Below are 23,030 nucleotides of genomic sequence, written 5' to 3'. Positions count from 1 at the left end.
TGAAAATGATGTAAACATTAGTGAAGTGCACGAAATGGTGAGACCTTTAGTGAAGGAGTTTGGTGATGTTTTTCCTATTGATCTTCCATGTGGTTTCCCCCTAGTAGAGGAATTGAACACCAAATTGATTTAACCCTGGCGCCCCTTTACCTAATAAACCAGCTTATAGATGTAATCCTGAAGAAGCTAAGGAGTTACAAAAACAAGTTAGTGAGTTGTTAGCTAAAGGATTTGTGCAAGAAAGTCTTAGTCCATGTGCTGTACCTGTCATTTTGGTTCCTAAGAAGGATGGTTCTATGAGGATGTGTGTGGATTGTCGTGCTATTAACAACATAACAGTGAAGTATAGGTATCCAATACCTAGACTTGATGATTTGCTTGATGAGTTACATGGTTCCACTATATTTTCGAAGATTGATTTGAGAGTGGTTTACATCAGATTAGAATCAAAGAGGGTGATGAATGGAAAACAGCTTTTAAAACTAAGAGTGGTTTGTATGAGTGGCGTGTGATGCCATTTGGTTTGACAAATGCTCCTAGTACTTTCATGAGGCTTATGCATGAGGTACTCAGACCCTTCATTGGTATCTTTGTTGTTGTTTATTTTGATGATATTCTTGTATATAGTCAAAGTGAACAGGAACATCTAATGCATCTCAAGAAGGTTTTCCTTAAACTAAGGGAAAAGAAGCTGTATGCAAAGATGGAGAAGTGTGAGTTCTTTACTTCAAGTGTGACATTTCTTGGATTCATAGTGTCATCTAATGGCATTTCTATGGATGAATCTAAGGTGGAAGCAATCAAGTCATGGCCAGTTCCTAAATCTATCACTGAGGTTCGAAGTTTCCATGGTTTAGCTTCTTTTTACAGGAGATTTATCAAGAACTTTAGCACCATCTTGGCGCCATTGACTGAGTGTATCAAGAAAGGGTCCTTTATTTGGACTCCTGCAGCACAAGAGGATTTGATCAATTGAAGAACATGCTTAGTAAGGCTCCTGTTCTAGCCTTACCTGATTTCAAGAAAGTGTTTGAAGTGGAGTGTGATGCAAGTGGTGTGGGCATTGGAGCTGTTTTACAACAAGGAGGGCGCCCCATAGCCTATTTCAGTGAAAGCTTAATATCAGTCCAGACTCAACTACAGCACTTATGATAAGGAGTTCTATGCTATTGTTCGTGCCTTGACTCATTGGACTCATTATCTCAGACCAGCTCAGTTTGTGTTACATTCAGACCATCAGGCTTTGAAGTACATAAATGGACAACATAAGCTCAGTCCAAGACATGCAAAATGGGTGGAATTCCTTCAGTCCTTTGATTTTGTTTCAAAATATAAAACTGGAGTTTCTAACATTGTTGCAGATGCTTTATCAAGGAGGCATTCTATGCTTTCTCTTATGGAGGCTCGTGTGTTGGCTTTAGCCATCTTAAAGACTTGTATTATGATGATCCAGATTTCTCTTTATTGTTAGAAGCATGCAAAGAAGGATCTCATGGAGCTTATTCATTGCAAGATGGCTTTCTTTTTCGAAACAACAAGCTGTGTATCCCTAAATGCTCATTAAGGGATTTGCTAATCAAGGAGGTTCATGGAGGAGGACTAGCAGGACACTTTGGCATTAACAAAACTGTTGATGTATTGCAGGAACACTTCTACTGGCCGAAACTTGCAGGAGATGTTCATGCTATTCTAGCTCGATGTTCTATATGTCAGAAGGCTAAAAGCTCCTTTCATCAAGGGCTTTACACGCCTTTACCTGTTCCAGTTCAACCATGGGAAGATGTGAGCATGGATTTCATTGTTGCTCTACCTAGAACTCAAAGGCAGAAAGATGCAATTATGGTGGTAGTAGATAGATTCTCTAAAATGGCTCATTTCATTCCTTGTAATAAAACTGATGATGCTATTCATGTTGCTGATTTGTTCTTTAAAGAAATAATTAGACTTCATGGAGTTCCTAAGTCTATTGTTTCTGATAAAGATGTAAAGTTTCTTAGCTATTTCTGGAAGAACTTGTGGAAGCTTTTAGGTACTAAGTTGCTGTTTAGTACTACTGCTCATCCTCAAACTGATGGCCAGACTGAGGTGACCAACAGGACATTAACTATGCTGCTAAGGACACTTGTGAACAAGTCTCAGAAGGATTGGGATCTAAAGCTAGCTCATGCTGAGTTTGCTTACAATAGATCACCAACTTATGCTACTAAACATTCACCATTTGAGGTAAATTATGGGATTAATCCTTTAAGTCCTATTGATTTACTTCCATTTCCTATTGAAGCACATAGTAGCAAAGAAGCTGAAGTGAAAGCAAAGGAGGAAGCAACTTCATCAGCAAATTCGAACCAGAATAGAGAAGGTGAATGAAGCATACAAGGTTCGAGCAAATAAGCACAGGAAAGAAGTTCTTTACAAGCCAGGTGATCTAGTGTGGTTACATCTAAGGAAAGAGAGGTTTCCTACAAGGAGGAAGAACAAGCTAATGCCACGAAGTGATGGTCCATTCAAAGTGCTAGAAAAGATCAACAACAATGCATACAAGATAGAATTGCCAGATGAAATGGGAAACATCTCAGCTACATTCAATGTTGGTGATTTAGCTCCATATCTTGCAGATGATTCAGAGTTACAAGAAGACCTTTTCGAACCTGAGGAGAATGATGCAGGAGCATCTAATTCAAGCAACCAAGGTCTTCTTCTACATGATCAAGAGGAGAACATGGTAAAGGAGGTTCAATTTCTAAGCCTAACTAGCTCGGTTTATTTAAAACCTTACTTAAGCAACTTGATTAGGGCTAATCCTATGTTAATCTCTACTTAAGCAAGATTAGTAATACTTAATGACACCTTAAACATCATTATGTATTGTTAATCAAGTTTAGTAAGTGATTAGTAGCCTAAGTACATGTTTAAGATTAGGTTAATCATGCTTTAAGAGATAAGCTAGTAAAAGCTCATGTAATCCGATTTGTGTAAGCTAGTTTAGGAATGATTTTTGCTGCTTTTGGTTGCCACCACCTACTGAATTGAAGCCTTGGGAAGTGAAGGAAGCCATATGAAGATCACATGGGCAACCAAGGCCATATCCAATGAAAGAGGAAGACTTCAAGGCAAGGATGCCTTCTGCCCAGCTCCAGCGTCCCAGCATGCTTCTTTTTGAAGCTTTTGGGCAACATCATCTTCTGCAAATTGACAAGCTTTTGAGGAGTAATAGTTTAATATGTCTACTTTAGTATCCTATTGGTAGTTTTACTGTTTTGTAACTTCCAATAGAAATCTAAGCTAGTTTGTAGGAAGTGTGCTGGACAGATTGTAATTGTTGTTTCATGTTTTTTATTAGCTTAGTTGGCATAGCTAGGGAAGTCCAAATCAGCCGAAATTTGGACACAATGTAAACAAATATGTTAGCTTTGCTATCCTTTTGGAATTAAGTCATTTGAATCAAAATTAGAGTTACACTCAAAACATTAAGCTGTGTGCTTATTGCTTCTTTCGGTCAGTTTGGCCTTTTATCAAATCTTTGCTTAATTCTTTCACTTAATCATTGAATTGGTGGATGAAACTCAAAGTAGATGCAAGTTAGAAGCTTATTGTTATAACTTGATCTTAGTTTGGTGGTATTGGGTTGTGAAAGTGGTGGTTGTTCAATCAAATTGAACCGGTTAGATACATCAGATTGTTCTTGTTTCTTTGTTCTTTTACTTGTTTGAATGCTCTTGAATGCTTAATCAATATGTATCATTTGGTATCAGAGCTGTAGGTTGATTAAGAGCATTCTAATTCATCCCTTAAACACATTAAACACACAACAAAACCCAAACACAATCCCCCCTAAAACCGAACCTATTCTAAGCCCAAACACACTTCTTTTCTTTCTTTCTAGCCTATTCTTGTTGAGGTTGAATCAATCATGAGTGGAGGTGAAGAAAATCAGTTTAGAAGGGGGATGAACTTGAGTGAAGCAAGGTTGGTAGGAGTGGAGAATCAAATAGCCACTTTAAGTGAACAAATGGCTAATTTGATGACTGTTGTTAGAGAAGGGTATAGAGGACCTTTAAGGAGGAAATGTGGAGGATGAAGGTGTGCTATGATAGTAGTGAGGAGTTCTCTCTGAATCTTCAAGAACTAGAAGAAAACCACAAAAGAAAGATGATTTTAGAGACATTAATTAGAGGTTCCTGAGTTTGATGGAAACCTTAATCCAGATGCTTATTTGGAGTGGGTTTCAAGGTGTGATCGAACTTTGAACTTAAGGAGTATGATGATGTAAATCTTTCAAAGTTGCTGTAGCTAAACTAAAGGGGTATGCATCCCTTTGGTGGGAAAATGTTGTTTAGCTAGAACTAGAAAACAAAAGCCTAAAATCAAGAGTTGGAGTAAGCTAAAAAGAAAATGAGGGAGAAGTTTTTACCATCTACTTACACCCTTGATTTGTATAACAATTGGCCGAAATTCTCAAGACCATAAAGGGGTAGAACATTACATCCATGAGTTTGAAAAGTTGTTAATGAAGTTAGATGTACAAGAAAGAAGAGCAAACAATGTCTAGATTTCTAGGAGGCTTAGAAAAAGACATTAGGAGAAAGGTGGAGTTACATCTTATTCTACCTTAGATGAACTCTTTAAGTTAGCTCTTAAAGTTGAAAAACACATTAAGGAGAAGAAGAAGAAACCTTTTGTGAAGGGAACTACCTATTCTAAGGGAGTTTCTAATGTTAAAACACCATACACATCTCCTTACACCCTAAGAGTGGCGGATTGAAAGTAGTTGATAAAGGGAAGGGAATAGTGAATGAAACCTCAAAAAAATCAGATGTAAAATGCTTTAAGTGTCATGGTTATGGTCATTATCAAGCTCAATGTCCTAATAAAAGATGTAATGACTTTAATTGACATTAAAAACATTGAAGAATCACTTGAACAGGAGGAAATCAAGAAGAGGAACATGAAGAGGAGGCCGAAAGTGATGAAGCTTTGGAGGTTGGAGAGGTGACTCAAGGTGATCATTTAAGCCTTGTTTTAAGAAGAGTTCTTCATGCCAAAGAAGCTGAATTGGTTCCTTTCAAAGGGATCAAATCTTTCAAACAAAATGCTTGATTGGAGGGAAGATATGTTCGATGATCATTGATGGAGGAGCTGCACCAATGTTCTCATCTTCTATGGTGGACAAGCTCAATCATGCTACTTTCTCACATCCAAAACCATATAAGCTTCATTGGCTTAATGATGGCAATTGTGTGGAGGTAACAAAACAAGCTTTAATTAGCTTTTCTTTTGGTGATTCTTATAAAGATGAAGTTTTATGTGATGTATTACCTATGGATGCATGTCATGTACTCTTAGGTAGCCTTGGCAATCTGATAAAGAAACCTTGCATAATGGTAGGACTAATACTTACACTTTCATGCATAACAAGAAGAAAATTGTACTTAGTCCTAGCCATGGCCGAATCATCTTAAAGCCTAAAACAACCTCACCTAAAACACAAAACAAAAAAACCTTAATCCTTTCTAAACCTCAACTTGATAAAGCTGTAGAAAAGGGGAAGGTTATGTATTTGTTGTTGTTATTGGATGAAAATGATGTAAACATTAGTGAAGTGCACGAAATGGTGAGACCTTTAGTGAAGGAGTTTGGTGATGTTTTTCCTATTGATCTTCCATGTGGTTTACCCCCTAGTAGAGGAATTGAACACCAAATTGATTTAACCCCTGGCGCCCCTTTACCTAATAAACCAGCTTATAGATGTAATCCTGAAGAAGCTAAGGAGTTACAAAAACAAGTTAGTGAGTTGTTAGCTAAAGGATTTGTGCAAGAAAGTCTTAGTCCATGTGCGTCCTGTCATTTTGGTTCCTAAGAAGGATGGTTCTATGAGATGTGTGTGGATTGTCGTGCTATTAACAAATAACAGTGAAGTATAGGTATCCAATACCTAGACTTGATGATTTGCTTGATGAGTTACATGGTTCCACTATATTTTCGAAGATTGATTTAAGAGTGGTTACATCAGATTAGAATCAAAGAGGGTGATGAATGGAAAACAGCTTTTAAAACTAAGAGTGGTTTGTATGAGTGGCGTGTGATGCCATTTGGTTTGACAAATGCTCCTAGTACTTTCATGAGCTTATGCAGAGGTACTCAGACCCTTCATTGGTATCTTTGTTGTTGTTTATTTTGATGATATTCTTGTATAGTCAAAGTGAACAGGAACATTAATGCATCTCAAGAAGGTTTTCCTTAAACTAAGGGAAAAGAAGCTGTATGCAAAGATGGAGAAGTGTGAGTTCTTTACTTCAAGTGTGACATTTCTTGGATTCATAGTGTCATCTAATGGCATTTCTATGGATGAATCTAAGGTGGAAGCAATCAAGTCATGGCCAGTTCCTAAATCTATCACTGAGGTTCGAAGTTTCCATGGTTTAGCTTCTTTTTACAGGAGATTTATCAAGAACTTTAGCACCATTTGGCGCCATTGACTGAGTGTATCAAGAAAGGGTCCTTTATTTGGACTCCTGCAGCACAAGAGCATTTGATCAATTGAAGAACATGCTTAGTAAGGCTCCTGTTCTAGCCTTACCTGATTTCAAGAAAGTGTTTGAAGTGGAGTGTGATGCAAGTGGGAGGCATTGGAGCTGTTTTACAACAAGGAGGGCGCCCCATAGCCTATTTCAGTGAGAAGCTTAATCAGTCCAGACTCAACTACAACACTTATGATAAGGAGTTCTATGCTATTGTTCGTGCCTTGACTCATTGGACTCATTATCTCAGACCAGCTCAGTTTGTGTTACATTCAGACCATCAGCTTTGAAGTACATAAATGGACAACATAAGCTCAGTCCAAGACATGCAAAATGGTGGAATTCCTTCAGTCCTTTGATTTTGTTTCAAAATATAAAACTGGAGTTTCTAACATTGTTGCAGATGCTTTATCAAGGAGGCATTCTATGCTTTCTCTTATGGAGGCTCGTGTGCTTGGCTTTAGCATCTTAAAGACTTGTATTATGATGATCCAGATTTCTCTTTATTGTTAGAAGCATGCAAAGAAGGATCTCATGGAGCTTATTCATTGCAAGATGGCTTTCTTTTTCGAAACAACAAGCTGTGTATCCCTAAATGCTCATTAAGGGATTTGCTAATCAAGGAGGTTCATGGAGGAGAACTAGCAGGACACTTTGGCATTAACAAAACTGTTGATGTATTGCAGGAACATTCTACTGGCCGAAACTTGCAGGAGATGTTCATGCTATTCTAGCTCGATGTTCTATATGTCGAAGGCTAAAAGCTCCTTTCATCAAGGCTTTACACGCCTTACCTGTTCCAGTTCAACCATGGGAAGATGTGAGCATGGATTTCATTGTTGCTCTACCTAGAACTCAAAGGCAGAAAGATGCAATATGGTGGTAGTAGATAGATTCTCTAAAATGGCTCATTTCATTCCTTGTAATAAAACTGATGATGCTATTCATGTTGCTGATTTGTTCTTTAAAGAAATAATTAGACTTCATGGAGTTCCTAAGTCTATTGTTTCTGATAAAGATGTAAAGTTTCTTAGCTATTTCTGGAAGAACTTGTGGAAGCTTTTAGGTACTAAGTTGCTGTTTAGTACTACTGCTCATCCTCAAACTGATGGCCAGACTGAGGTGACCAACAGGACATTAACTATGCTGCTAAGGACACTTTGAACAAGTCTCAAAGGATTGGGATCTAAAGCTAGCTCATGCTGAGTTTGCTTACAATAGATCACCAACTTATGCTACTAAACATCACCATTTGAGGTAAATTATGGGATTAATCCTTTAAGTCCTATTGATTTACTTCCATTTCCTATTGAAGCACATAGTAGCAAAGAAGCTGAAGTGAAAGCAAAGGAGATGAAGCAACTTCATCAGCAAATTCGAACCAGAATAGAGAAGGTGAATGAAGCATACAAGGTTCGAGCAAAAGCACAGGAAAGAAGTTCTTTACAAGCCAGGTGATCTAGGTGGTTACATCTAAGGAAAGAGATTTCCTACAAGGAGGAAGAACAAGCTAATGCCACGAAGTGATGGTCCTTTCAAAGTGCTAGAAAAGATCAACAACAATGCATACAAGATAGAATTGCCAGATGAAATGGGAAACATCTCAGCTACATTCAATGTTGGTGATTTAGCTCCATATCTTGCAGATGATTCAGAGTTACAAGAAGACCTTTTCGAACCTGAGGAGAATGATGCAGGAGCATCTATTCAAGCAACCAAGGTCTTCTTCTACATGATCAAGAGGAGAACATGGTAAAGGAGGTTCAATTTCTAAGCCTAACTAGCTCGGTTTATTCTAAAACCTTACTTAAGCAACTTGATTAGGCTAATCCTATGTTAATCTCTACTTAAGCAAGATTAGTAATACTTAATGACACCTTAAACATCATTATGTATTGTATAAAGTTTAGTAAGTGATTAGTAGCCAAGTACATGTTAAGATTAGGTTAATCATGCTTTAAGAGATAAGCTAGTAAAGCTCATGTAATCCGATTTGTGTAAGCTAGTTTAGGAATGATTTTTGCTGCTTTTGGTTGCCACCATACTGAATTGAAGCCTTGGGAAGTGAAGGAAGCCATATGAAGATACATGGCAACCAAGCATATCCAATGAAAGAGGAGACTTCAAGGCAAGGAATGCTTGCCCTCCAGCGTCCCAGCAGCTTCTCTTTGAAGCTTTTGGGCAACATCATTTCTTCTGCAAATTGGACAAGCTTTTGAGGAGTAATAGTTTAATATGTTTACTTTAGTATCCTATTGGTAGTTTTACTGTTTTGTAACTTCCAATAGAAATCTAAGCTAGTTTGTAGGAAGTGTGCTGGACAGATTGTAATTGTTGTTTCATGTTTTTTTAGCTTAGTTGGCATAGCTAGGGAAGTCCAAATCAGCCGAAATTTGGACACAATGTAACAAATATGTTAGCTTTGCTATCCTTTTGGAATTAAGTCATTTGAATCAAAATTAAAGTTACTCAAACATTAAGCTGTGTGCTTATTGCTTTTCGGTCAGTTTGCCTTTATCAAATCTTTGCTTAATTCTTCACTTAATCTTGAATTGGTGATGAAACTCAAAGTAGATGCAAGTTAGAAGCTTATTGTTATAACTTGATCTTAGTTTGGTGGTAATTGGTTGTGAAAGTGGTGGTTGTTCAATCAAATTGAACCGGTTGATACATCCGATTTGTTCTTTTTGTTCTTTGTTCTATTCTTCTTTGAATGCTCTTGATGCTTAATCAATATGTATCATTTGGTATCAGAGCTGTAGGTTGATTAAGAGCATTCTAATTCATCCCTTAAACACATTAAACACACAAACAAAACCCAAACACAATCCCCCCCTAAAACCGAACCAATTCTAAGCCAAACACACTTCTTTTTTCTTTCTAGCCTATTCTTGTTGAGGTTGAATCAATCATGAGTGGAGGTGAAGAAAATCAGTTTAGAAGGGGCATGAACTTGAGTGAAGCAAGGTTGGTAGGAGTGGAGAATCAAATAGCCACTTTAAGTGAACAAATGGCTAATTTGATGACTGTTGTTAGAGAAGGGTATAGAGGACCTTTAAGGAGGGATAATGTGGAGGATGAAGGTGTGCCTTGATAGTAGTGAGGAGATTCTCTCTGAATCTTCAAGAACTAGAAGAAAACCACAAAAGAAAGATGATTTTAGAGACATTAAGTTAGAGTTCCTGAGTTTGATGGAAACCTTAATCCAGATGCTTATTTGGAGTGGGTTTCAAGGTGTGATCGAATCTTTGAACTTAAGGAGTATGATGATGTAAAATCTTTCAAAGTTGCTGTAGCTAAACTAAGGGGTATGCATCCCTTTGGTGGGAAAATGTTGTATTAGCTAGAACTAGAAAACAAAAGCCTAAAATCAAGAGTTGGAGTAAGCTAAAAAAGAAAATGAGGGAGAAGTTTTTACCATCTACTTACACCCTTGATTTGTATAACAAGTTGGCCGAAATTTCTCAAGACCATAAGGGGGTAGAACATTACATCCATGAGTTTGAAAAGTTGTTAATGAAGTTAGATGTACAAGAAGAGAAGAGCAAACAATGTCTAGATTTCTAGGAGGCTTAGAAAAAGACATTAGGAGAAGGTGGAGTTACAATCTTATTCTACCTTAGATGAACTCTTTAAGTTAGCTCTTAAAGTTGAAAAACACATTAAGGAGAAGAAGAAGAAACCTTTTGTGAAGGGAATACCTATTCTAAGGGAGTTTCTAATGTTAAAACACATACACATCTCCTTACACCCTAAGAGTGCGGTTGAAAGTAGTTGATAAAGGGAAGGAATAGTGAATGAAACCTCAAAAAAATCAGATGTAAAATGCTTTAAGTGTCATGGTTATGGTCATTATCAAGCTCAATGTCCTAATAAAAGAGTAATGACTTTAATTGACATTAAAAACATTGAAGAATCACTTGAACAGGAGGAAAACCAAGAAGAGGAAATGAAGAGGAGGCCGAAAGTGATGAAGCTTTGGAGGTTGGAGAGGTGACTCAAGGTGATCATTTAAGCCTTGTTTTAAGAAGAGTTCTTCATGCCAAAGAAGCTGAATTGGTTCCTTCTCAAAGGGATCAAATCTTTCAAACAAATGCTTGATTGGAGGGAAGATATGTTCGATGATCATTGATGGAGGAGCTGCACCAATGTTGCTTCATCTTCTATGGTGGACAAGCTCAATCATGCTACTTTCTCACATCCAAAACCATATAAGCTTCATTGGCTTAATGATGCAATTGTGTGGAGGTAACAAAACAAGCTTTAATTAGCTTTTCTTTTGGTGATTCTTATAAAGATGAAGTTTTATGTGATGTATTACCTATGGATGCATGTCATGTACTCTTAGGTAGCCTTGGCAATCTGATAAAGAAACCTTGCATAATGGTAGGACTAATACTTACACTTTCATGCATAACAAGAAGAAAATTGTACTTAGTCCTAGCTCATGGCCGAATCATCTTAAGCCTAAAACAACCTCACCTAAAACACAAAACAAAAAAACCTTAATCCTTTCTAAACCTCAACTTGATAAAGCTATAGAAAAGGGGAAGGTTATGTATTTGTTGTTGTTATTGGATGAAAATGATGTAAACATTAGTGAAGTGCACGAAATAGGTGTGTGTGTTTTAATTCAACAATTCGAGCGCATTGCATTGAATTTACAAATTGAGGGCTGTGTGGATCCTAATAGAGGCTAATAAAAGATCCTCTAGTTCTCGCTAACAACAAAGCCTATTAAATATAAAGATTCAATCTTTATGCCCTATTTCATATAAAGATTGAATCTTTCAACAATTCAATATAAAGATTCAATCTTTATGCCCTATTTCAAATAAAGATCGAATCTTTCAACAAGTACAAGGGGATTCGGGTGTTTTCAGACTTGTTATTGATTTTACTATCCACGAACACATAATTTGCTTTGTAATTCTTTTTTTAGTTGTTGAATGATATAGGGTTCTATTATGTTTGTGAGTCTAATTCCCTCAAATAAGGTGTGTATGGGTTCTAATTTATCAATTCGAGTGCATTGCATTGAATTTACAAATTGAGGGTTGTGTGGATCCTAATAAAGGTTAATAAAAATGCTCTAGTTCTCAAGCTAACAACAAGCCTATTCAATATAAAGATTCAATCTTTATGCCCTATTTCATATAAAGATCGAATCTTTTAACAATTCAATATAAAGATTCATTCTTTATGCCCTATTTCAAATAAAGATCGAATCTTTCAACAAGTACAAGGGGATTCGGGTGTTTTGAGACTTGTTATTGATTTTACTATCCACGAACACATAATTTGCTTTATAATTCTTTTTTTAGTTGTTGAATGATATAGGGCCTATTATGTTTGTGAGTCTAATTCTCTCATATCAGGTGTGTGTATTTTAATTCAACAATTCGATTGCATTGCATTGAATTTGCAAATTGAGGGCTGTGTGGATCCTAATAGAGGTTAATAAAAGATCCTCTAGTTCTCGAGCTAACAACAAAGCCTATTCAATATAAAGATTCAATCTTTAGCCCTATTTCATATAAAGATTGAATCTTTCAATAATTCAATATAAAGATTCATCTTTATGCCCTATTTCAAATAAAGATCAAATCTTTCAACAAGTACAAGGGGATTCGGGTGTTTTGAGACTTGTTATTGATTTTACTATCCACGAACACATAATTTGCTTTATAATTCTTTTTTTAGTTGTGAATGATATAGGGGTCCTATTATGTTTGTGAGTCTAATTCCCTCAAATTAGGTGTGTATGTGTTTTAATTTAAGAATTCGAGTGCATTGCATTGAATTTACAAATTGAGGGTTGTATGGATCCTAATAGAGGTTAATAAAATGCTCTAGTTCTCAAGCTAACAACAAAGCCTATTCAATATAAAGATTCAATCTTTATGCCCTATTTCATATAAAGATCAAATCTTTCAACAATTCAATATAAAGATTCAATCTTTATGCCCTATTTCATATAAAGATCGAATCTTTCAACAAGTACAAGGGGATTCGGGTGTTTTGAGACTTGTTATTGATTTTACTAACAACGAACACATCATTTGCTTTATAATTCTTTTTTTAGTTGTTGAATGATATAGGGGTCTTATTATGTTTGTGAGTCTAATTCCCTCAATTAGGTGTATATGTTTTAATTTAACAATTCGAGTGCATTACATTGAATTTACAAATTGAGGGTTGTGTCGATCCTAATAGAGGTTAATAAAATATCCTCTAGTTCTCGAGCTAACGACAAAGCCTATTCAATATAAAGATTCAATCTTTATGCCCTATTTCTTATAAAGATCAAATCTTTCAACAAGTCAATATAAAGATTCAATCTTTATGCCCTATTTCATATAAAGATCAAATCTTTCAACAAGTACACGGGGATTCGAGTGTTTTGAGACTTGTTATGGATTTTCTATCCACAAACACGTCATTTGCTTTATAATTCTTTTTTTAGTTGTTGAATGATATAGGGGTCCTATTATGTTTGTGAGTCTAATTCCCTCACATCAGGTGTGTGTGTTTTAATTTAACAATTCGAGTGCATTGCATTGAATTTACAAATTGAGGGCTATGTGGATCCTAATAGAGGTTAATAAAAGATCCTTTAGTTCTCGAGCTAAAACCAAAGCCTATTCAATATAAAGATTCAATCTTTATGCCCTAATTCATATAAAGATTGAATCTTTCAACAATTTAATATAAAGATTCAATCTTTATGCCCTATTTCATATAAAGATCGAATTTTTCAACAATTCAATATAAAGATTCAATCTTTATGCCCTATTTCATATAAAGATCGAATCTTTCAACATGTACAAGGGGATTCGGGTGTTTGAGACTTGTTATTGCTTTACTAACCACGAACACATCATTTGCTTTATAATTCTTTTTTAGTTGTTGAATGATATAGGGATCCTATTTTGTTTGTGAGTCTAATTCCTCAAATTAGGTGTGTATGTTTTTATTTTAACAATTCGAGTGCATTACATTGAATTTACAAATTGAGGGTTGTGTCGATCCTAATAGATGTTAATAAAAGATCCTCTAGTTCTCAAGCTAACAACAAAGCCTATTCAATAAAAGATTCAATCTTTATGCCCTATTTCATATAAAGATTGAATCTTTCAACAATTCATATAAAGATTCAATCTTTATGCCCTATTTCATATAAAGATCAAATCTTTCAACAATTCAATATAAAGATTCAATCTTTATGCCCTATTTCATATAAAGATCGAATCTTTCAACAATTCAATACAAAGATTCAATCTTTTCGCCTTATTTCATATAAGATCGAATTTTTTAAACAATTCAATATAAAGATTCAATCTTTATGCCCTTTTCATATAAAGATCGAATCTTTCAACAAGTACAAGGGATTTGGGTGTTTTGAGACTTGTTATGGATTTACTATCACGAACACATGACTTGCTTTATAATTCTTTTTTTAGTTGTTGAATGATAGGGGTCCTATTATGTTTGTGAGTCTAATTCCCTCACATCAGGTGTGTGTGTTTTAATTCAATAATTCGAGTGCATTGCATTGAATTTACAAATTGAGGGCTGTGTGAATCCTAATAGAGGTTAATAAAGATCCTCTAGTTCTCGAGCTAACAACAAAGCCTATTCATATAAGATTCAATCTTTATGCCCTATTTCATATAAAGATTGAATCTTTCAACAATTTAATATAAAGATTCATCTTTATGCCCTATTTCAAATAAAGATCGAATCTTTCAACAAGTACAGGGATTCGGTGTTTTGAGACTTGTTATTGATTTTACTATCCACGAACACATAATTTGCTTTGTAATTCTTTTATTAGTTGTTGAATGATATAGGGGTCCTATTATGTTTGTGAGTCTAATTCCCTCAAATTAAGTGTGTATGGGTTCTAATTTCACAATTCGAGTGCATTGCATTGAATTTACAAATTGAGGGTGTGTGGATCCTAATGAGGTTAATAAAAATGCTCTAGTTCTCAAGCTAACAACAAAGCCTATTCAATATAAAGATCCAATCTTTATGCCCTATTTCATATAAAGATCGAATCTTTCAACAATTCAATAAAAGATTCAATCTTTATGCCCTATTTCAATAAAGATGAATCTTTCAACAAGTACAACGGGTTCGGGGTTTTGAGCTTATTATTGATTTTACTATCCACGAACACATAATTTGCTTTATAATTTTTGTTTAGTCGTTGAATGATATGGGGTCCTATTATGTTTGTGAGTCTAATTCCCTCAAATTAGGTGTGTATGTGTTCTAATTTAACAATTCGAGTGCATTGCATTGAATTTACAAATTGAAGGTTGTGTGGATCCTAGTAGAGGTAAATAAAAATGCTCTAGTTCTCAAGTTAACAACAGAGCCTACTAAATATAAAGATTCAATCTTTATGCCCTATTTCATATAAAGATCGAATCTTTCAACAATTCAATATAAGATTCAATCTTTATGCCCTATTTCATATAAAGATCGAATCTTTCAACAAGTACAAGGGGATTCGGGTGTTTTGAGACTTGTTATTGATTTTACTAACCACGAACACATCATTTGCTTTATAATTCTTTTTTTAGTTGTTGAATGATATAGGGGTCTTATTATGTTTGTGAGTCTAATTCCCTCAAATTAGGTGTGTATGTGTTTTAATTTAACAATTCGAGTGCATTACATTGAATTTACAAATTGATGCATATGAGGAGCATCAAGTTCGAAAGCATAGGTCGTTGTTAGCCACACAGTGCCAACCACTGTGCGAAAGTCTTAGTTCTGTTAGGACATCTATGTAGTATCCTAGTTATGTTAGGAGACTATGTAGTTTAATTAATTTTAATTGCTTTAATTTAAGTATTTAAGTGATAAAGGAATCCTATTATACTTAGGAGTCTAATTCCTTTGTCATTGAGTCTAATTAGGAGTTTTATTTTTATAATTATCTTTGAAATAGGCGTGTGAATTAGAGATAAGTATTAGGTTGTTATTTATCTTTATCCTTTAAGATAAAGATAGGTAAGTTTGTTGGTTATTTTTGTTTATCCTTTAAGCTTTACCAGATAGATTAGGAATCTTGTATTATATAAGGCTATTACGTTCATTAATAAAAATCAGATTTTGAGTTTAGAAATTAAAGTGTTAAGCTTGTTGTGCTTGCATAGAACTGAGAGTTCAAATACACAAACCGCGACTTTGTGTGATCTTGGAGCCGAGACTCACAAGAGAACCTCTTAAACTGCGATTTAAGAGCCTATCCCTTTTATTATTATTGTTGTTCGTCCATAAATCCATAAAAACACAAAAAGAGTTCGAACCGCCAACAAAAATCACATCAAGTGGTATCAGAGCGGGGTGCATTGCGACGGTGCGTGATGGTTCGTCCGATGTCCAAATTGTGATTTGTTTGGTTCTGTAGAAAGCTAACATACAGGGCTACGTTGTGTCAAAATTTCAGCGCAATCCGATAAGTAACGAAGTCACAGTGAGCGAAAAGATTTGATGCAAATTTCTGTTCTCGGGCAGATTACATACGGTTGGTAAAATAAAAACTGCAGTCGATTGGCTAATTATTTTTTGATGAAATTTGGGTCGAGTGTTCAGGAGACAGAGGGGTATGTTGTGACAAAATTTCATGAAATTTCGAGGTGTTTTACTTAGGTTTAAGATCTCAAACTTTTATTCAAAATATCTGGGCAGTTTCTGCATAATAAACCAAGTATGAATTGTCGTTTCCATTCTTATGATGAGTTGACAACTGATGAAATTCTTGGTGAATTGTCCATACGTCTACAACCAAAGTGGGAGTTGATATATGACTTGAATCAATATTCTTTGGATGAAAAGCTTAATAGTTATTTGGAAGATGTTCCTTGCACTATAAAGGACGAATTTTCAGATTTGGTTATTGTTTCTGTCTAGAAATTAAGGGTTCTGATTCCTTTGCTTAGGGAGTACCGGGTCAGATTCGAATGTCCTGAGTCCAAAGTCCGTACGCCGGAATCCTGCAAAAGTAACGGTTAGACTACCCCGGGGGTTGTTCCGGGATCGCCTCTCCGACGCTCAAGTCAGTGATCAAGCTTTAGAGAGATAAAGTCTAGAGAGAGATGCTCTGGTTTGTTAGGTAAGAATTCAATACCTTCTCATTGATGAGGGGGTTGAGTATTTATAGTGCTGGGGATTTCCCAACTGTAGGCCAGCTAGGGGGCATTGACAGCTGGAATGCACCATCACAGGTGGGGCCCACCGGAAGCTCTAAGGCATTTATTGGGCTGGATTATCCTTGGTAAGCTTAAACCAGGAAATAAGCCCAAACAATTAGCCCCACGCCAGGAATGGGAAATATCGAGGCCTTGCTGAAATATTTCCAGTTCGTGGCGGAACCTAGACAGTTTGGAACCCAGGTGGCCCTGCTTCTCAGGCAGGAAAGGAGGGCACGTGCCGACCCGATCTCCTCAAGGAGGAGGGGTGGCTAGAGTGCCGACCCGGTCTCCTCAAGGAGAGGGGTGGCCTCAGTGCCGACCCGGTCTCCTCAAGGAGAGGGGTGGCCTCAGTGCCGACCCGGTCTCCTCGAGGAGAAGGGTGGCTTGAGTGCCGACCCGATCTCCTATAGGAGAGGGATGGCCTCAGTGCCGACCCGGTCTCCCTTAGGAGAGGGGTGACTTGAGTGCCGACCCGGTCTCCTCAAGGAGAGGGGTGGCCTTAGTGCCGACCCGGTCTCCTCAAGGAGAGGGGTGGCCTCAGTGCCGACCCGGTCTCCCTTAGGAGAGGGGTGGCTTGAGTGCCGACCCGGTCTCCTCAAGGAGAGGGGTGGCTTGAGTGCCGACCCGGTCTACTCGAGGAGAAGGGTGGCTTGAGTGCCGACCCGGTCTCCTCAAGGAGAGGGGTGGCCTTAGTGCCGACCCGGTCTCCTCAAGGAGAGGGGTGGCCTCAGTGCCGACCCGGTCTCCCTTAGGAGAGGGGTGGCCTCAGTGCCGACCCGGTCTCCCTTAGGAGAGGGGTGGCTTGAGTGCCGACCCGGTCTCCTCAAGGAGAGGGGTGGCTTGAGTGCCGACCCGGTCTACTCGAGGAGAAGGGTGGCTTGAGTGCCGACCCGGTCTCCCTTAGGAGGGGTGAGTTTAGTGAACGGCTCGGCCTAGGGACCAATGAGCCCCATGGTTATCCGAGCCGGTTGGACGCGGCTCGGACGAGGGGCCAATGAGCCCCATGCTTGTCCGAGCCGGTGCCTGCTCTCGCTAAGTCAATCTGGGACTTAGGAGACTTACTCAACCAAGGAGGAGTGCCTTCAAGGGCCGAGCTAGGTGGACGCGGCTCGGATGAGGGGCCAATGAGCCCCATGCTTGTCCGAGGCGGTGCCTGCTCTCGCTAAGTCAATCTGGGACTTAGGAGACTTACTCAACCAAGGAGGAGTGCCTCCAAGGGCTGAGCTAGGTGGACGCGGCTCGGATGAGGGGCCAATGAGCCCCATGCTTGTCCGAGGCGGTGCCTGCTCTCGCTAAGTCAATCTGGGACTTAGGAGACTTACTCAACCAAGGAGGAGTGCCTCCAAGGGCTGAGCTAGGTGGACGCGGCTCGGATGAGGGGCCAATGAGCCCCATGCTTGTCCGAGGCGGTGCCTGCTCTCGCTAAGTCAATCTGGGACTTAGGAGACTTACTCAACCAAGGAGGAGTGCCTCCAAGGGCTGAGCTAGGTGGACGCGGCTCGGATGAGGGGCCAATGAGCCCCATGCTTGTCCGAGGCGGTGCCTGCTCTCGCTAAGTCAATCTGGGACTTAGGAGACTTACTCAACCAAGGAGGAGTGCCTCCAAGGGCTGAGCTAGGTGGACGCGGCTCGGATGAGGGGCCAATGAGCCCCATGCTTGTCCGAGGCGGTGCCTGCTCTCGCTAAGTCAATCTGGGACTTAGGAGACTTACTCAACCAAGGAGGAGTGCCTCCAAGGGCCGAGCCGGTGCCTAAGGTTTTGGACCACTGGCTAAGGTGACCGAGTGGGTAACCTTGAGCTGATGAACTGGCAATATTGAGCTGGTGAACTTAATAGTTTCTTGGGAACCCAAATGCCACGTGGCAACGGTGGATTATTGGGGTGCTTGAAAACATGGTGGCGATTCAACTTCCGGTTATTCATGACTTTTGTGACAATTGATATTCCGAGGGGTTGTGCCTTTTGAACAGTTTTGGGCAGTTGGGAGGCCCATTAAGGTGTTGAAGACACAAGGCCCGGTCCAAGAGGTGACGTGGAGCACGGGGACCGAGGTTTTTGCCTATAAGTAGGAGAGAGGGGAGAGATTTTTGTCACTTTTACAATTCTCTCTCTCTCTCTAAATTTGAGTTTTCTGCTCTCTCTCTCTCTACTTTAGAGCATTTTCTCTCTCTAAGTCCGAGCCCCATCTTCTTCGTCCGACCAGGTACGCACTTTGTTTTGTTTTTCGCTAAGTTTTTCTTCTCTTTCTTTTAATAAAATCGGCCGACCCCCTTCTGTTGATAAATAATGGGGAGCTCGTCCGAGTCAGTGACACCCCCTCCCTCACCTCCTTATAATTTAGCCGAGGAAGTGAGGGGTATGGGAATGGTTTTGGTGTCAACTTTAATAAGTTGCCCGGATCCCTCGGCGTGCCTGAGGCGCTTTCCCTCCCAAGTACTCCTTCGCAAGCCGAGGAGGAGGAGGCCGAGGGTACCATCCCCCTACCCTGGGAGGTGTCCCTGGCCTATCCTTCTTCGAGGAGTTACTTAGACAAATATTTGTCTGATGGTGTAGTTAGGATAGCTATGCCGGGAGAGGAAGGCGAAGCTTCGACGTCCGGGAGGCTCGTATATCCGGAGCTTGATCCGAAGGGCGGACCGGGAGCAAAGTTTCCACTTCCGTCTTTAATAAAGGTTTGCTAAAGATGCCCGAGGCCAAGCGGCCAAATTTCAAATAAAGGACCCCTACATCCTTGTCCGACCCGATGCCAACCATACCATCCTATCACCACCGCCGGGATGCACGGCATTTTATTACAAGGCAATGGAACTAGGTCTTAGATTCCCGCTGACCCAGTTTGAGAAAGATCTCTTGAACGCCTACAACTTGTGCTTGGGTCAGCTTTCCCCAAACTCTTGGGGCGGCATTTTAGCGGTTCAAGTGATCTGTGACATCATCGGTGTCAAGCCGACCCTTACTTTGGCGGCATATGTACAAATTGTTGAAATGCCAGCCGGGGATCATGGTCCGGGCTGGTGGTGCTTTCAGGCTCGGCGGGGCTATCGACAGTCCTTGATCTCCCACTTCTCAGAAGGGGTTCCGCCGAGGGTTCGCCTTTGTGTACTAGGTGGGGAATGGGGCATCCCCACGTGCCCCCGCACCGAGCCAAACCACTGCTGAATTCAAGGTGCCGAGCTATCCGACGAGGAAGCCGTGGCTGCTATCTACTTTCAGCTGGAGGCTAAGATAGTCGACGGCGGCGAGGTGTTGTAGCGGGGAACTGGCTCCCGAGCTGCAAACTGTTCAAGAACGAGCATTTCCTGGCGCTTCGGCTTGAGTCCGGCCTTTCCCAAGGGTAATTCGGCAAAAAGGGGGTCCGGTTGACTTATGTTTATGCTTGCTTTGTTATTTTGTTCTAACTCTTTTTTCCTTTTTGCAGAAGCTTCCCTTGCCTTTCTCAAAGAGACCGACTCAGAGATGGCAGAACGACTGACCTCTGCTGCACTGAAGGCGGCTCGGATTAGGGCCGAGATGAAGGCCAACAAGATTAACAAGCCTTCGAAGCCAAAAGTGAGAACCCTTTTACTTCCGACCCGGTTTACTTTAGGTTTTGCAATTTCTCACCAACTTTAATGTGTTTTGCAGGATCCTTCCAACCCCAAACCGAGGAAGCGCAAGGAGCGCACCGAGGAGAGGGTTGAAATGACGAAAAGGCTTTGGCGAAGGCCCGAGCCGAGCAGGAGGCTGCCGCCAAGAAGGCTAGAAAGGATCCTACATCGAGGTGAATAGTCCTCGACCCGATTCAGGAGGTGGGGGACACATGTCTCGGTCCACCCTTCAGACTTCGAGCCTGTTCGGAGTCCGGGGTACGAACCGGGGGCCTCTCACCATTCTCCGACCGAGCGCTCTTTATCCGAGGCACCGGTCCCGTTTACGCAAATGTCCAAGACGGACAAGAAGAAGAGGATCTCCGATGCATTGGAGATCCTATGTACTCAAACGGACCGGGACCATATCAATGAGGTCAACCCAAGGAATGAGTCGAGTGAGCTCTTCCGCTCTTGGATGGACGTAAGTGAATGTTTCTTCGTCCTTTTACTTGCTTTTTATTGGCCAGCTTCCAATTGTTGTTTATTGTTCTGCAGTTTTCCATCCGGATGACCAAGGTAGCCGAAGACCGGCTCGCCCTGGTGCAAGAGGTCTCGGACCTGAAGCAGGCGGCTCGGTCGCACTTTGATGAAGTGTACCAGGCCAAGGAGGCCAAACGGATTGCCGAGCTGCGCTTGGAGGAGGCCAACAAAAAGATCGAGGACGGCGAGGCGACCTGGAACCAAGAGAAGGAGGATTGGCAGATCGAAAGGACCAACCTCTCTCTTGCCAAGGAAAACGCCGAGTCCGCCAAAGCTACGGCCGAGACCAAGCAAGCTCAGGCCGAGAAAGATCTGGAGGAGGTCCGGCTCAAACTTTCAACAACCGAGGCTCAACTGAAGAAGCCCAAGCGGCCGTTTCTCGCTCTCAGGAGGAGTGGTTCCAAGCTTGGCAGAAGTCGGATGACTGTACCGATTTCTGTGCCGACGTGGGCCAGTCTTCCCATAAGATGGGCGAGGACGAGGCGCTTGGTAGGCTTAAGGTGGCCTTTGCTGATTCTGTCCCGGGGCCGACTGGAATTCGGTCTGGTCTCGCTACCAGGAGCTGGCCGATGCCGAGGCAGCTGAGATCAAAGCCGGGATGCCCGAAGAGCTGAGCTCGGACAGCGACTCTGACTCCGATGATGGAGAGGAAGATGCGGGGAGCACCGAGCCACCTCCACCAGAGCAACCTGCGGCCGAGCAGCCTGCCACTGGTCCTTCTACTTAGCTTCCTTAGGATTTTATTTTCTTAGTTTGGCCTTGTCGGCCCTTTTAGCTTTTTGTGCCTTCCGACCCCCAACTTTTGTAAACTTTTGGTTGTATTTTACAACTTTAATCAATTGGAATACAACTACTATTTTGCAACTCGTCATTTGTCGCATATTTTTCGTTATTTGCAATATTACAACATTCAATAGACAATAAACTGGTTAAGTTTTGCTTGCCTTTTTGTTCAAAATAATTAGACTGGTTAAGTCTTCTTTCATTTCTGGGTATAAAACCGACTTGGTACATGGACTGGTTAAGTCCGAGTTACAATTTGATTTGCTTGCTAAACCGACCAGGTAGTGCTGGCCTTACATCATGCCCCTAGTGCAAGTAACGAAAAAGAAGTTATACATAGAATCTTTTGAGATTGTCTAGGTTCCAAGGCCGAGCCAGGGGACCCCTTCGGGAGATTCGAGTCGAAAGTCCCTGGCTTGATGATTTCTGTAACCTTGTAAGGGCCGTCCCAATTTGCCCCCAACTTCCCTTTGAGATGGGAAAGTCCAGTGGCTTCGACCTTTCGGACGACCCAGTCGCCTAGACTGATTGGCCGAGGCTTTACGCGGCGGTTAAAGCCTTGTGATCTTTGCTTGTACCGGATGGCTTGCAGCAAGCATTGCCTCGGGTTTCTGGCAATAGGTCTAAGTTGATGGCTTTTCTTCTTCATCTTTGGTCGAACTCATAGAATGTCATCCGAGGGGAAGGATTCCCACCTCGACCGGAAGGACAGCCTCGCTTCCATAGACCAAGCCGAAAGGGGAGTGCCCCGTGGCTCTTTTACCGTTGTTCGAGCCACAGAGTACTCCAGGTAGGTCGTCACCCATGCCCCTTTAGCGGCATCAAGGGACTTCTTGATACCCTTCAGGACAATTTTATTAGCCGACTCGGCTTGCCCATTGGTCTGAGGGCGGGAGACCGCCGAAAACCTTGTTTGAATGCCGAACCGGGAACAATATTCTCGAGTTGGACCACTGTTGAACTGCCGGCCATTGTCTGATACCAAGGCTCTTGGAATTCCGAACCGGGTAATGATGTTCCTCCATATGAACAACTGAACCTGCTTGTCAGTAATTGACGCCAGTGGCTCGGCTTCGGTCCACTTGGTGAAATAATCAATTGCCACAATTAGGAACTTCCTTTGCCCAGAAGCCGGGGGAAAAGGTCCGAGCAGGTCCATGCCCCACTTGTCGAAAGGCAGGACTGCTTGAATGGTGGTGAGGGGAGTGGCCGGCGCCCTCGGTATGTCCGAGTGAATCTGGCAGGAGGGACACCGTCGGACTAAGTCCGAGGCATCAGCTTTCAAGGTAGGCCAATAGTACCCTGCTCTTAGCGCCTTTCCGGCTATAGTCCGACCCCCTTGATGGCTTCCACAGGCTCCTTGGTGTATTTCTCGGAGGACATATTTCCTTCCTCGGGAGTTATACAT

At 40.7% G+C, this 23,030-nt stretch overlaps 1 protein-coding gene across 1 annotated transcript; it reads left to right on the top strand.

Moving 5' to 3' along the window:
• The first annotated feature begins 20,526 nt into the window (after positions 1-20,526).
• Positions 20,527-21,566, top strand: LOC109134399 (uncharacterized). Its single transcript, XM_057392337.1, has 3 exons — positions 20,527-20,780; positions 20,855-21,328; positions 21,399-21,566. Exons 1-3 carry the CDS (start codon positions 20,649-20,651, stop codon positions 21,564-21,566), a joined length of 774 nt encoding a protein of 257 aa, XP_057248320.1. The 5' UTR covers positions 20,527-20,648.
• Positions 21,567-23,030: the final 1,464 nt, after the last annotated feature.

The sequence above is a fragment of the Beta vulgaris genome, unplaced genomic scaffold (assembly GCF_026745355.1).
Source record: "Beta vulgaris subsp. vulgaris cultivar EL10 unplaced genomic scaffold, EL10.2 EL10_2_Chr_UnSca1, whole genome shotgun sequence".
Lineage (NCBI taxonomy): Eukaryota > Viridiplantae > Streptophyta > Magnoliopsida > Caryophyllales > Amaranthaceae > Beta > Beta vulgaris.
Note: the sequence above shows the minus strand (reverse complement) of the source record. Positions and strands in the feature narration are given on the sequence as shown.

What these genes read in the sequence shown, in the direction of transcription:
- LOC109134399 (XM_057392337.1), top strand. Translation starts at nt 20,649, where the DNA reads ATGTCCAAGACGGACAAGAAGAAGAGGATCTCCGATGCATTGGAGATC. An exon ending in TCTTCCGCTCTTGGATGGAC is followed by an intron (nt 20,781 to 20,854) that starts GTAAGTGAATGT and finishes ATTGTTCTGCAG; the next exon opens with TTTTCCATCCGGATGACCAA. An exon ending in GGGCGAGGACGAGGCGCTTG is followed by an intron (nt 21,329 to 21,398) that starts GTAGGCTTAAGG and finishes TCTCGCTACCAG; the next exon opens with GAGCTGGCCGATGCCGAGGC.